A 13562-nucleotide genomic window follows, 5' to 3' on the forward strand; every position below is an offset into this window, starting at 1 on the left:
CAGGGTGGGGTGTAGTGGAAGTATACTAGTGGCGGTCAATATTTTAATTCCCCTGATGCTGCGTCTGCAAGTTCTCCGGAGGCACATGCTTGATGTTCAAGTGCTACAGGCTCTCCTTACGGCTCTAGCATTGAATCAGCGGAGCATTCACTCAGAGGGGCTGGCAGCGTTCAGTGAGGAGGCTGGAGCTCTTGCATATCAAGGGGCCGCCTCCAAGGCCCTTGTGGCACCAGGGACATTAAAATATTGATTTCTTGGTAGTTCAACTTGCATGATTGACACCGCCGGTACAGTTACCCTACACTCCCCACCCTGTATATAGCACAGTCAGCAGTTTTTAGGGCTCAAAACTGCTGACCGATTCCCTTTAATATGTATGTTATGGAATTAGGAATGTGAACCGACAGAAAGATGGTCCTAAATTATCACCTTTTCAGATTAACAACATTGCATATTCACAAAGGTTGTTCATTTAATTGAAATGCACTGAATTTTTTTGTTAATACCAAACGTGGGATCATGACTATGTCAAGACCAAACAAGGGAGATTTTGATCCGGGCTGTTATGGCAACAGTTTCTACAGATTTGTACCTGGTAGGCTGTGCTTTTAAAAACTTCCCCATACCATTACACCACCTTCACCAACCTGACAGGAAGGAACCATGGATTCATGTGGTTTGTAGCAAAATCCAAACCTACCGTCATGGTGCAGCAGAAACCAGGATTTGTCAGACCAGGGTGACCGTTTTCTAGTTTTAGTAAGCCACTATTTTAACACATGGTTTTTGCATTGCTGTCACCTACTTGTCAATTTGAACCAGTTTGATCCATTTTCATTGACTTCTCTCATTGACAGAATTGAAGTTAACTTCTCCATTTGGCACGAACCATCATTCCATAGTCAGTCACTCAGACTGGTTTTATATATTGAGTTGCTGCCATGTGATGTGGATCACTTCTCCTCCTCCTCCATTTTTTTTTTAAATCCATTGTACAGATTTTAAGCAAGGCTAGACCCTTCCCCTTGACTTCATTATTGAGACAGGGCTACTATTGATATGTTTTTCTTAGGCCATGTGCACGGCCGTGAGTTTCGGGTCGGCCGGGAGCTGGGTGTCACCCGCGAGCCGCCTGCAAATCGCGGGCCGTGCACATGGCCGCAGCCATTATTTCCTATGAGCCCGGACATGGCCGTAATAAGACATGCCCGTTCCTTCTGCGGTCCAGGCTCCTGGGCCATGCACGGACCATGGAAACCGCGGTCGTGTGCATGGGCCCATAGAAATGAATGGGGCCACAATTCTCCCGTGGATTTTCGGGGGAATTGCGGCCGCAAAAGCACGTTCGTGTGCATGGGGCCTTATATCAATAGATTTCTCAGGAGGCTTCTATATATTTTTTATTTCTACATTGATTCTGCTTGATTTGGGATGGGGCTGTAAGTGGAAGCTCTTAAACCTGAAGACTGTGGTGCTTTATACTATAAATGCAAGCTGGCGTGTTAGGCTCTGTTCAGATGTGCAACAGAGGCTCATTTTTTTGTCTGACAAAATAGCGCAGCACGACACCATGACGGAAAATTGATAAAACTCATTAAAGTCAATGGGCTCGGTCTCCAGTGTTATCAGTCATGCGATGTATCTGGTGCTTCCGGTATTTTTGTTCTGCTCCTATGAAGGAGGAAAATAACGGAAATGCAGAGCAGAGATGTGACCAGAAACAAAGACTAGGATTATGAAACAATAGTGAGGCCATAGATAGTTTGTTCTCCGTCTAATGTTTCTGTGTAAGCAATAGCATTCTTTGATATGGATACTACAAATAAGATATAAGCCTTCCAGAATAAAGTGGTGACACTGCACAAATTATTAATAAGGTAGAAGATAGTTTGTGTATGGAGTTTTATTGGCTTTTTAGATCTTAACTATATGTATATTTTTTTTTAGGTTAAAGTCTATAAATGGGACTCTCTGATACCAGTCTGTGCAAGGGTGACCAATGAGTTTGTTTTAAGTGAAAGGAGTTCTGGAATAATCTACAAAGAGTCAATTGCAGAACTGCTCAGTAGATGTGGCAACACTACCAGGCAAAATAGTGTGATTGTCTTCTATTTGTTACGCAATGGGCACATTTCTGGCACAAAAAACTGGCATTTTTTAAGTTCACTGAAGGAGGCGCAAGGGCTGCTGAAATCCAATATTACTGTAAGTATAACCTAAAGTGTAAGTTTTCTAAAATATCTCCTACAGATTCATCAGTTGTTGGAGATCCATGCGCTGGGATCTTTACAGGCTGCTATAACAAGAGCCCGCGTAATTTGTATAGTCGCGTCCATAACGACCCAATCTTTAGAAACGATTACATTATTAATTTAACCCACACAGTGGACGCCGTAAAAAATAAAGTACAAGACAATGCCAGAATTGCTGTTTTCTGTTAATTCTTCCTTTCAAAAAATGCAAAAAAGGGATTAAACCGTGGTATGTATTCCAAAATGGTACCATTAAAAACTACAAGTCGTCCTGCAAAAAAAAAAAAGCCCAGCCGGTCGCTGTTATCTTAGCGGCCCGCAGAATAAGTTAATGTTATTTATATCACACGGTAAACGGCTTAAATTTAAGACGCCAAATTTTTTTTTTACATCGCCTAAAAGTTAATCAATAAATTATATGTACCCGAAAATGGTGCGATCAAAAAATACAACTTTTGCGCCTCAATCCCTCGAGGCTCATATAACTCTTCTACCAAAACCAGGCAAGGACCCAACGGTGTGCGCAAACTTCAGGCCCATATCGCTAATTAATGTAGATGTGAAGCTTTTCGCAAAGCTGCTTGCCTCTAGGTTATCGCCGTTACTACCTGGCTTGATCGTGGATGATCAGGTGGGGTTTGTATGTGGTCGGGAAGCGCGGGATAACACCAACAAAACCCTCCTTTTGACGTCATACTGCCAATCCCGTAAGATACCGATGTGTTTACTCTCGATAGATGCCGAAAAGGCTTTTGATAGAGTGCACTGGGTGTTCCTCCGCAGTGTCCTGACGCAGGTGGGCCTTGGCACCACCACGGTGGATAGGATAATGGCCTTGTACCAAAGGCCTTCTGCTCGAGTTCGTGTCAACGGACTATTATCTGATCCTCTGTCTATTGCTAATGGCACGAGACAGGGGTGCCCACTTTCGCCTCTTTTGTATGTTCTGGTCATGGAACACCTGGCCGTGGCGCTGCGGAACAACCCTAATATTAACGGTATACGCATTGGCTCACGGCATCATAAATTGGCGTTATACGCGGATGACCTCCTGGTATTCATCACAACTCCAATGATTTCTTTGCCATCCCTGACGGAGGAGTTTGAGTGCTTTGGCCATCTAAGTAATTTTAAAGTCAATTACTCTAAATCGGAGGCCTTGAATATCTCTTTGGATCACCCTCTAGCTGCCCATCTTGCTCAGGTTTTTCCGTTCAGGTGGCAACCAAAATCTTTAAAATATCTAGGGGTACATGTCCCTATGCAACAGTCAGACTTGTATGCTCTGAAGGACTTGGCGGAATACGGCGGGAACCGCATGTCGTGGTTTGGACGTATCAATGCGGTCAAAATGGATGTCTTGCCCAAATTTCTATATCTCTTCCAGACCGTCCCTATTGCGGTACCATCCAGTTTTTTCCAGGTTTTACATAGGGCCATAAATAAGTTTGTGTGGGGCTCCTCTAAGCCTCGTATCCGGTATGCTGTCCTTAGCCGACCAAAAGTAGACGGGGGCGCGGGTCTCCCAGACTTTAAACGATACCATCAAGCAGCGATAATTATGAGAGTAGTGGATTGGTTCAGTTCGGAGTCAGGTAAGCAATGGGTGCGCATTGAAAAGGCTATGTCTCCTCTTGCATTATCCTCTCTGCCGTGGCTGTCAGTCCTTCAGAGACAAACCCTCCCTCTACCTTTCCTCACACGTCAGTTTCTCATGGTATGGGAACGGATCTTGGGCACTACGGGCCTTGTTCATCGCCCGGGTCCCTTGACTCCTCTATTTGATAATCCTTCTTTCCCTCCGGCAGAGGGTGTTGATACATTCCTCTGTTGGGAGAGAGGAAATGGTGGATGTATAGCTGAGACCCTTTCTCCAGACGGTGCCATGTTGCCAATGACAGATGTATCGGCTGCCTGCCCGGGGAGGAGGTCAACCTGGTGGTCCTATTTGCAGTTGCGGTCCTATCTCTCTTCCATGGGTTATTGTATGGTCTTACTACAGAATAAGACTCCTCTGGAACTCTACTTGTCCTTGCCCACAGCCCCTTCTCATGTGTTGTCTCACCTACATGGGATCCTTCTGCCGAAATTTGCTTTTTCTCAATTATCCTTCACTGCCGCATGGGACGAGGAAATGGGGGTTAGACACTCTGAGGAAGAGTGGGGTACCGCCTTCCTGTTAGCCCATAAGTTACCGATGTCTTGTTTTGCACAGGAAAAGAATTACAAAATACTTACCAGGTGGTACCGTTGTCAGACCTTGTTACACAGGATATACCCCGATGTGTCTGCTGATTGTTGGAGGTGTGGGGGGGCTCCTAGAACTATGTTGCATATTTGGTGGGATTGTCCTATGCTACGTACTTTTTGGGGGAAGATTTTTGATCTAGGCAACAAGCTTTTCCATACTGAGGTTCCAACCTCGGCTTCCATAGGCTTGCGTTCTATGGTTCCGGGATCACTTCCACACCTCAAAAGGGGGCTCTTTCGACATTTCTTGACCGCAGCGAGAACGGTGATACCTCGTCACTGGAAGTCACATACTGTACCGTCCCTGGCGGAATGGGTAACAGAGGTGAACGGGATCATGAGGATGGAGGAGTTGCTGTCCGTTGATAGGGGCAAATTGTGGATCTTCGTCCAAACTTGGATGGTGTGGTCTGGATTCCGGGATGGTGCTGATCTACCTCTCTGGTTGGATGGCAGGTTCTGAATGAATCATAGCACCTACCTGAGGCGCTTTGTCTGTATGTATTTTCCCTTTGTTGTCTGATGTTATGTGTGGTGTGTCCATATACTCAAAAGTGCTCTTATATGTGTCACTTCTCACTTTACTGGGGGGGGGGTGCGGTCTCCCTGACTATTGCACTGATTTAATGCGAACATGATACTGTTATTGCGGTTATATCTCTCTTATCATTCAATTCTGATAGGTGGGAGGCTACCTCCTACTGTTGTTCTTATACATGTGTGTATATATATATATATATATATATATATGAATACTGTTGTTATGCTATGATGCTTCACTAGAATGTATTGCACTGCGTGCAAATGTCTACTTTTTTGCACAAACCGTGAAATGTTTTTGTATTGTTATATTTTCAAAATAAAAATCTTTGATAAAGAAAAAAAAATAAAATACAACTTGTCTCGCAAAAAACAATCCCTCACACACCTATGTCTACGGAAAAATAAAGTTATTGCGGTTGAAATGCGACTATCAAAAAACTGATAAAATCGCTCTGTCATTAAGACCCTAAATAATCTGGTCACTAAAGGGTTTAAATTGAGGTGTTAGTGGTATATTTGAAGCCTTCCACCGCAGGACTTGATATTTTGTATACTCTACAAGAATTTGTAATTAAAGAGGCTCTGTCACCAGATTTTGCAGCCCCTATCTGCTATTGCAGCAGATAGGCGCTGCAATGTAGATTACAGTAACGTTTTTATTTTTAAAAAACGAGCATTTTTGGCCAAGTTATGACCATTTTCGTATTTATGCAAATGAGGTTTGCAAAAGTACAACTGGGCGTGTTGAAAAGTAAAAGTACAACTGGGCGTGTATTATGTGCATACATCGGGGCGTGTTTACTACTTTTACTAGCTGGGCGTTCTGATGAGAAGTATCATCCACTTCTCTTCAGAACGCCCAGCTTCTGGCAGTGCAGACACAGCCGTGTTCTCCAGAGATCACGCTGTGTCGTCACTCACAGGTCCTGCATCGTGTCGGCACCAGAGGCTACAGATGATTCTGCAGCAGCATCGGCGTTTGCAGGTAAGTCGATGTAGCTACTTACCTGCAAATGCAGATGCTGCTGCAGAATCAACTGTAGCCTCTGGTGCCGACACGATGCAGTACCTGTGAGTGACGTCACAGATCTGCACTGCCAGAAGCTGGGCGTTCTGAAGAGAAGTGGATGATACTTCTCATCAGAACGCCCAGCTAGTAAAAGTATTAAACACGCCCCGATGTACGCACATAATACACGCCCAGTTGTACTTTTACTTTTCAACACGCCCAGTTGTACTTTTGCAGGCCTCATTTGCATAAATACGAAAATGGTCATAACTTGGCCAAAAATGCTTGTTTTTTAAAAATAAAAACGTTACTGTAATCTACATTGCAGCGCCTATCTGCTGCAATAGCAGATAGGGGCTGCAAAATCTGGTGACAGAGCCTCTTTAAATCACTGGAATAGGACTAGAGTTTCAACTCTAGTCCTATTCCAGTGATTTAATCACTAAAGGGTTTAAACAATTTTCCAATATATTTTCTGTATTAATTCCTCGCGGTTTTCAAGATCTCTGCTTGTTGTTATTCCGTAGGAACATCCATAGTTTACTTCCAGTGGATAAATTCTGTCCGTGGTCATGTGATGGACACACAGGTGCAGGATTGATTACAGTACGTGTATCACAGCTGTGTCTTCTAACGATCCCAACACCTGTGTGTCCATCACATGACCATGGACAGAATTTTATCCACTGGAAGTAAACCATGAATGTTCCTACTGAATAACAACAAGCAGAGATCTTAAAAACTGTGAGGAATTAATACAGAAGGAATATTGGAAAATGATGTTATTTTTTGTATACATAAAAGTTATATTACATTTGCTGAAACCGGACAACACCTTTTAGGGTATGTTCACACAGGGCGGATACGCGGTGTAAAAGCACACAGCGTATCCGCCCTGTGCACCGTAGGGAATCCTGGCCAAAAAACAGCACCAAATTGTGGTGCATTTTTTCGGCCGGAATGTCCCCTGCGGAAAACTGCACAGAAACCATAGCGACGCGTCACTCCGATGTCCTGAAGTTCTGCGGCACTGGGATGACGTTTCACCCTATGTGACCTCTGCAGCCTGTGAGTGGCTGCAGCGGTCACATGGGATGAAATGTCACCCCAGGAGGCCGGCCTGGATGAAGAAACGCAGAATTTTGGGTAAGTATAAGATTTTTTTTTTCTGAGTTGCATTTTCTGCAGCGGAATCGCTGCTTTTCCGCTTGCAAAAAAAGCAACAAATAAGCAGCGTTTATGCAAATACAATTGACATGCTGTGGACTAAAAAAAACGCACCGCAGGTTAATTTGAGCGTTTTTTCCGTTTGTAATTTATGCAGCGTGTGAATCTTATCCACTTTGCTGCTATTGTATTATGCTGCGGATTTTCTGCAACAAAATCTGTTGTGGAAAATCTGCAGTCTTTAAGCTACGTGTGAATTTACCCTAAAGCTCCTACAACTGGTGTTTAACCCCCATGTTTTTTTTCTTTTTGTGACCGTATTTCAGTCTGACAAGCTACCCACTGGGAATCATTTATATATAAATAAAAAAAAAATATATATATATATATATATATATATATATTATTATTACATGATTGCGTACACTTTACCACAATCTGGATCTTTTTACTTAGTTTTATGTTTTAGAAATAAATTTTACATTTTGTAATTTTGAACTTGGATATATTTTTATTTTCTGCAGGTGTCTATTTCCAAGGATGATGCAGTTTACATGTTCACACTGATTAGTTCCAGTCCAGCCGCTTTTGTTTGGCTTGATGTCTGGGACATTCCAGGAAGATTCAGTGATAATGGCTTTCTACTGACTGAGGAGAAGACAGTCATTTATTTCTTTGCCTGGGAAACAACAACTATTCGTGATCTAAAAAAGTCACTCCACATATCAACCATACAGGATATATATGAACAGTAATGACTGTGCGGGGGGTGGGGGGGGGGGGGGGGGTTACAGAGCCTGCCGCTGGGAGCTCTACTTAAATTCTCGTGTTTTTCCTACGCTGAAGGCAATATTTGGATTGTGATTCATCTTTTGTAATGCATAAAGGTTTGGCTATTATGGAGTGTCATGAAGAGTTGTGTTTTGGTTAGAACTCTTAGGCTGGGTTCACACACCCTATTTACGGACGTAATTCGGGCGTTTTAGCCCCGAATTACGTCCGAAAATACGGCTCCAAAGCGGCAGCAAACATCTGCCCATTCATTTGAATGGACTTTACGATGTTCTGTGCCGACGGTCATTTTTTTTACGCGTCAAAGAAGTGCCTGTCACTTCTTGGGACGTAATTGGAGCCGTTTTCCATTGACACAATGGAAAAACAGCTCCAATTACGTCCGTAATGGACGCAGCGAAAAGCGCCTGCACTTGCCATTACGTCTGAAATTGCTCCATGATTTCAGCCGTAACGGACGTGTACGTGTGAACATACCCTTAGGGTCAGTTCACAAGTAAATACTGCGGGTTTTTTACAACTGAATTCCTTGCGGAAAATCCACAGCAAATACAGTAGCAGCAAAGTGGATGAGATAAAACCAATCTCATCCACACGCTGCGGAAATACTGAGCGGAAAAAAACGCTCAAATTGACCTGCGATGTGGAATTTTATTCCGCAGCATATGAATTGTATTTGCGTAAACATTGTTTATTTGTTGCGGGTTTTCCCCATTGAATTCAATAAGGAGGTAAAACCTGCAACAAATAGCAGTTGTTGCATTTTTTTGCAGCAAGTTTGCAGCGATTCCGCCGCAAAAAACGCAACTCAAAAAAATAATCTCATACTGACCCAGAAGTCTGTGTACCCTCCAGCGCAGCCTCGTGGGATGACGTTTCATCCCAGGAGACCGCTGCAGCCTGTGACTTGTCACATGGGCTGAAACATCATCCCAGGAGGCCGGCCTGGATGACGTTAGAGGGCCGGCCTCCTGGGATGACGCTACATCCCATGTGACTGCTGCTGCAGCAGCCAACCACAGGCTGTAGCGGTCTCCTCCTGTTTTCCGCAGTGGACATTCCGGGCGAAAAACTGTCCGGAATTCCCTGTGGCACACAGGGCGGATATGCTTTTACACATTTTATGATAAATGCTATTGATCTGCCATCATTATTTGTTTTGGAAAGATCTTAGTCATCGGTTTTTTTTCCGTAAGGGATCAAGTCATGAAGGAACCTTTCTTTGACAGCAAGTTACGACAGACAATAAAAGAGCCTTAAATATAAATCCACAAATTATTAATATACTAACAAGAGCATATCTTAAACAGGGTTTTCTGAAATTCACACAGCCAGCTCGTACACGATTACCAACCCTTGGCATTGGTTTCTGCAGTGAGATCATGTCCATGGAAGGTCTAAGCCCTTGAAAGGGGGTTTAATTAATAAATCTGTGATGGGATTTATTTTCGTATGGTCGACCCATATAGGGTATTTTACAAAATGCAATATTTGACAATAAATTGTACACAATACATAGACAGATGTTTGTATAAGTTAGGACAATACATCGCCTTAGCTGTAAGTATACACTTTTTAGTGCCCATAGAGTTCCAGTACCTGCCACTGTTGGTCTAGGAAGTGTGTTTGAAGAACGTGTGGATGTGTAATACGTTAATTCTTAAAGAGGCTCTGTCACCAGATTTTGCAACCCCTATCTGCTATTGCAGCAGATCGGCGCTGCAATGTAGATTACAGTAACGTTTTTATTTTTAAAAAACGAGCATTTTTGGCCAAGTTATGACCATTTTCGTATATATGCAAATGAGGCTTGCAAAAGTACAACTGGGCGTGTTGAAAAGTAAAAGTACAAGTGGGCGTGTATTATGTGCGTACATCGGGGCGTGTTTACTACTTTTAATAGCTGGGCGTTCTGAATAGAAGTATCATCCACTTCTCTTCAGAACGCCCAGCTTCTGGCAGTGCAGATCTGTGACGTCACTCACAGGTCCTGCATCGTGTCGGCACCAGAGGTTACAGATGATTCTGCAGCAGCATCGGCGTTTGCAGGTAAGTCGATGTAGCTACTTACCTGCAAACGCTGATGCTGCTGCAGAATCAACTGTAGCCTCTGGTGCCGACACGATGCAGGACCTGTGAGTGACGTCACAGATCTGCACTGCCAGAAGCTGGGCGTTCTGAAGAGAAGTGGATGATACTTCTATTCAGAACGCCCAGCTATTAAAAGTAGTAAACACGCCCCGATGTACGCACATAATACACGCCCAGTTGTACTTTTACTTTTCAACACGCCCAGTTGTACTTTTGCAAGCCTCATTTGCATAAATACGAAAATGGTCATAACTTGGCCAAAAATGCTCGTTTTTTAAAAATAAAAACGTTACTGTAATCTACATTGCAGCGCCTATCTGCTGCAATAGCAGATAGGGGTTGCAAAATCTGGTGACAGAGCCTCTTTAAAGGCTATGTAAACCTTTTTACATAGCCATTTTAAGCAACTTTCAAATAGGCTTTGATTAACAAAATGCTTTACTTTGAGATACTGCTTCTATGTTTCCTGTATACATAGAAGCAGTATCTCAAAAAGTAAAAGATGTACATAGCCTTTAAATGCTTTTAATCTCTCCCTTTTTCCATCTATTCCCATTTCTACATCACAGCGCCCCGCATTATCTACCATCAGAAACATTACCTAGGTGCAAATATTTTTTTTTTTCTGTAAAAGTAAGGATTGAGTTACTTTTACCACTGAACTGTGATTTTTCATTTCTATAAGTAAATATTAACCCCTTCCCTCTAGCCACTTTTGACCTTCCTGACAGAGCCTCACTTTTCAAATCTGACATGTTTCACTTTATGTGGTAATAACGTCGGTATGCTTTCAAGCGATTCTGAGATAGTTTTATAGTTCCACATTGGACTTTATGTTACTGGTAAAATTTGCTCGATTTACGTTCAGTATTTAATTGTGAAAAACACCAAAATGTAGCGAAAAATTGCAAAAATTTGCATTTTTCTCAATTTAGGCTGGGTTCACACGACCTATTTTCAGACGTAAACGAGGCGTATTATGCCTCGTTTTACGTCTGAAAATAGGGCTACAATACGTCGGCAAACATCTGCCCATTCATTTGAATGGGTTTGCCGACGTACTTTGCAGACAACCTGTCATTTACGCGTCGTCGTTTGACAGCTGTCAAACGACGACGCGTAAAAATACAGCCTCGTCAAAAGAAGTGCAGGACACTTCTTTCTGACGTAATTTGAGCCGTTCTTCATTGAACTCAATGAAGCACAGCTCAAAATTTTTGGCTGTCAGAGAAGCCTCGCAAAATGCGAGGAGGAGCAATTACGTCTGAAACGAGGCAGCTGTTTTCTCCTGAAAACAGTCTGTCTTTTCAGACGTAAATGACAGCTAGCGTGTGCACATACCCTTAAATGTATCTGCTTGTAAGACAGGCAGTTATACCACACAAAATAGTCGCAAATTAACATCCCCCACATGTCTACTTTAGATTGGCATAGTTTTTTGAAAATCCTTTTATTTTTCTAGGACGTTACAAGGCTTAGGGCCGATTCACACGAATGTGAATTGCGTCCATGCAGGCCGCGTGGTTTTCACGCGGCTCACATGGACCAATAGAAGTATATAGGGCAGTACAGACAGTCCGTGCTTTTTGCGCAGCGTTTGTCCGCTGCGTAAAAAGCGCGACATGTTCAATATCTCAGCGTTTTTCGCTCATCACGCACCTATTGAAGTCAATGGGTGCGTGAAAACCATGCATGCCGCACGGAAGCACTTCCGTGCGAACTGGCTGTTTCGCGCAACAGCTGTCAAAAGGATGAATGTAAACAGAAAAGCACCACGTGCTTTTCTGTTTACAAACATCCAAATGGTGTGTCATAATGATGGCGGCTGTGCGAAAACCACGCAGCCGCGCATCATATGCTGCTGCCACACGGAGCTGTCAAGTGGCTTTTGCGCAGGCAAAACGCTGCGTGTTTTGTGTGCGCAAAAACGCCACGTTCGTCTGAATCAGGCCTTAGAACGATAGCAGCAATTTCTCACATTTTCAAGAAAATGTCAAAAGGCTATTTTTACAGGGGGCAGTTCAGTTGTGAAGTGGCTTTGAGGGCCTTATATATTAGAAACCCCAAAAAAGTCACCCCATTTTAAAAACTTCACCCCTTAAAGTATTCAAAACAGCATTTAGAAAGTTTCTTAACCCTTTAGACGTTTCACAGGAATTAAAGCAAAGTAGAGGTGAAATTTACAAATTTCATATTTTTTTGCAGAAATTAAATTTTTAATACAATTTTTTTATAACACAAAGTTTTATCAGAGAAATGCAACTCAATATTTATTGCCCAGATTCTGCAGTTTTTAGAAATATCCCACATGTGGCCCTAGTGTGCTACTGGACTGAAGCACCGGACTCAGAAGCAAAGGAGCACCTGGAGGATTTTGGGGCCTTATTTTTATTAGAATATATTTTAGGCACCATGTCAGGTTTGAAGGGCTCTTGCGGCGCCAAAATAGTGGAAATCCCCCAAAAGTGACCCCATTTGGGAAACCACACACCTCAAGGAAATTATCTAGGGGTATAGTGAGCATTTTGACCGCACAGGTTTTTTACAGAAATTATTGGAAGTAGGCCGTGAAAATGTAAAATCCAAATTTTTTTTAAAAATGTGGGTTTAGCGATTTTTTTTTTTTTTTACATTTTTTTTTTTTTAGTCCTTGTGGAAATTAGAAAAAAAAGTAAAGGAGAAAAACCATACCCCACATGTGGTCATAAACGGCTGTTTGGACACGGCGGGGCTTAGAAGGGAAAGAGCGCTGTTTGGCTTTTGGAGATCACATTTAGCAGGAATGGTTTGCGGTGGCCATATCGCATTTGCAAAGCCCCTGAGGGGACAAAACAATGAAAACGCCCAAAAAGTGACTCAATTTAGGAAACTTACACCCCTTGAGGAATTCATCTATGGGTGTAGTAAGCATTTTGACCCTACAGGTGTTTCATAGAATTTATTAGAATTGGGCAGTGAAAATAAAAACAATCCTTTTTCTTCAATAAGACGTAGCTCTAGCGCAAAATTTTTCATTTTCTCAACAAATAAAGGAAAAAGGAACCCAACATTTGTAAAGCAATTTCTCCCGAGTACAGCAATACCCCATATGTGGCAGGGCTCAGAAGGGAAGGAGCGCTATTTGGAGTGCAGATTTTGCTGGATTGGTTTCTGGGTGCCTGTAGGACCAAAACCATGGAAACCCACCAGAAGTGACCACATTTTGGAAACTACACCCCTCAATGCATTCACCTAGGGGTGTAGTGAGCATGTTAACCCTGCAGGTGTTTTGTAGAAATTAATGTGCACTCGATGTTGCAGAGTGAAAATGGGATTTTTTCCATAGATATGCCAATATGTGGTGCCCAGCTTGTGCCACCATAACAAGACAGCTCTCTAATTATTATGTGGTGTTTCCCGGTTTTAGAAACACCCTACATGGGGCACTAATCTTTTGCTTGGACATTCGACCAGGCTCA

At 42.8% G+C, this 13562-nt stretch overlaps 1 protein-coding gene across 1 annotated transcript in view; it reads left to right on the forward strand.

Annotated features, from left to right (window-relative positions):
- MANBA (mannosidase beta) overlaps window positions 1-7985 on the forward strand; it is a 66179-nt gene extending 58194 nt beyond the window's left edge. Inside the window, exons 16-17 of the mRNA XM_075849762.1 lie at window positions 1948-2205; window positions 7746-7985. Of these exons, the coding sequence (XP_075705877.1) occupies window positions 1948-2205; window positions 7746-7976 (489 nt within the window). The 3' untranslated portion in view covers window positions 7977-7985. The remainder of the gene's footprint in view (window positions 1-1947; window positions 2206-7745) is intronic.
- Window positions 7986-13562: the final 5577 nt, after the last annotated feature.

The sequence above is a fragment of the Rhinoderma darwinii genome, chromosome 1 (genome assembly GCF_050947455.1).
Source record: "Rhinoderma darwinii isolate aRhiDar2 chromosome 1, aRhiDar2.hap1, whole genome shotgun sequence".
Lineage (NCBI taxonomy): Eukaryota > Metazoa > Chordata > Amphibia > Anura > Rhinodermatidae > Rhinoderma > Rhinoderma darwinii.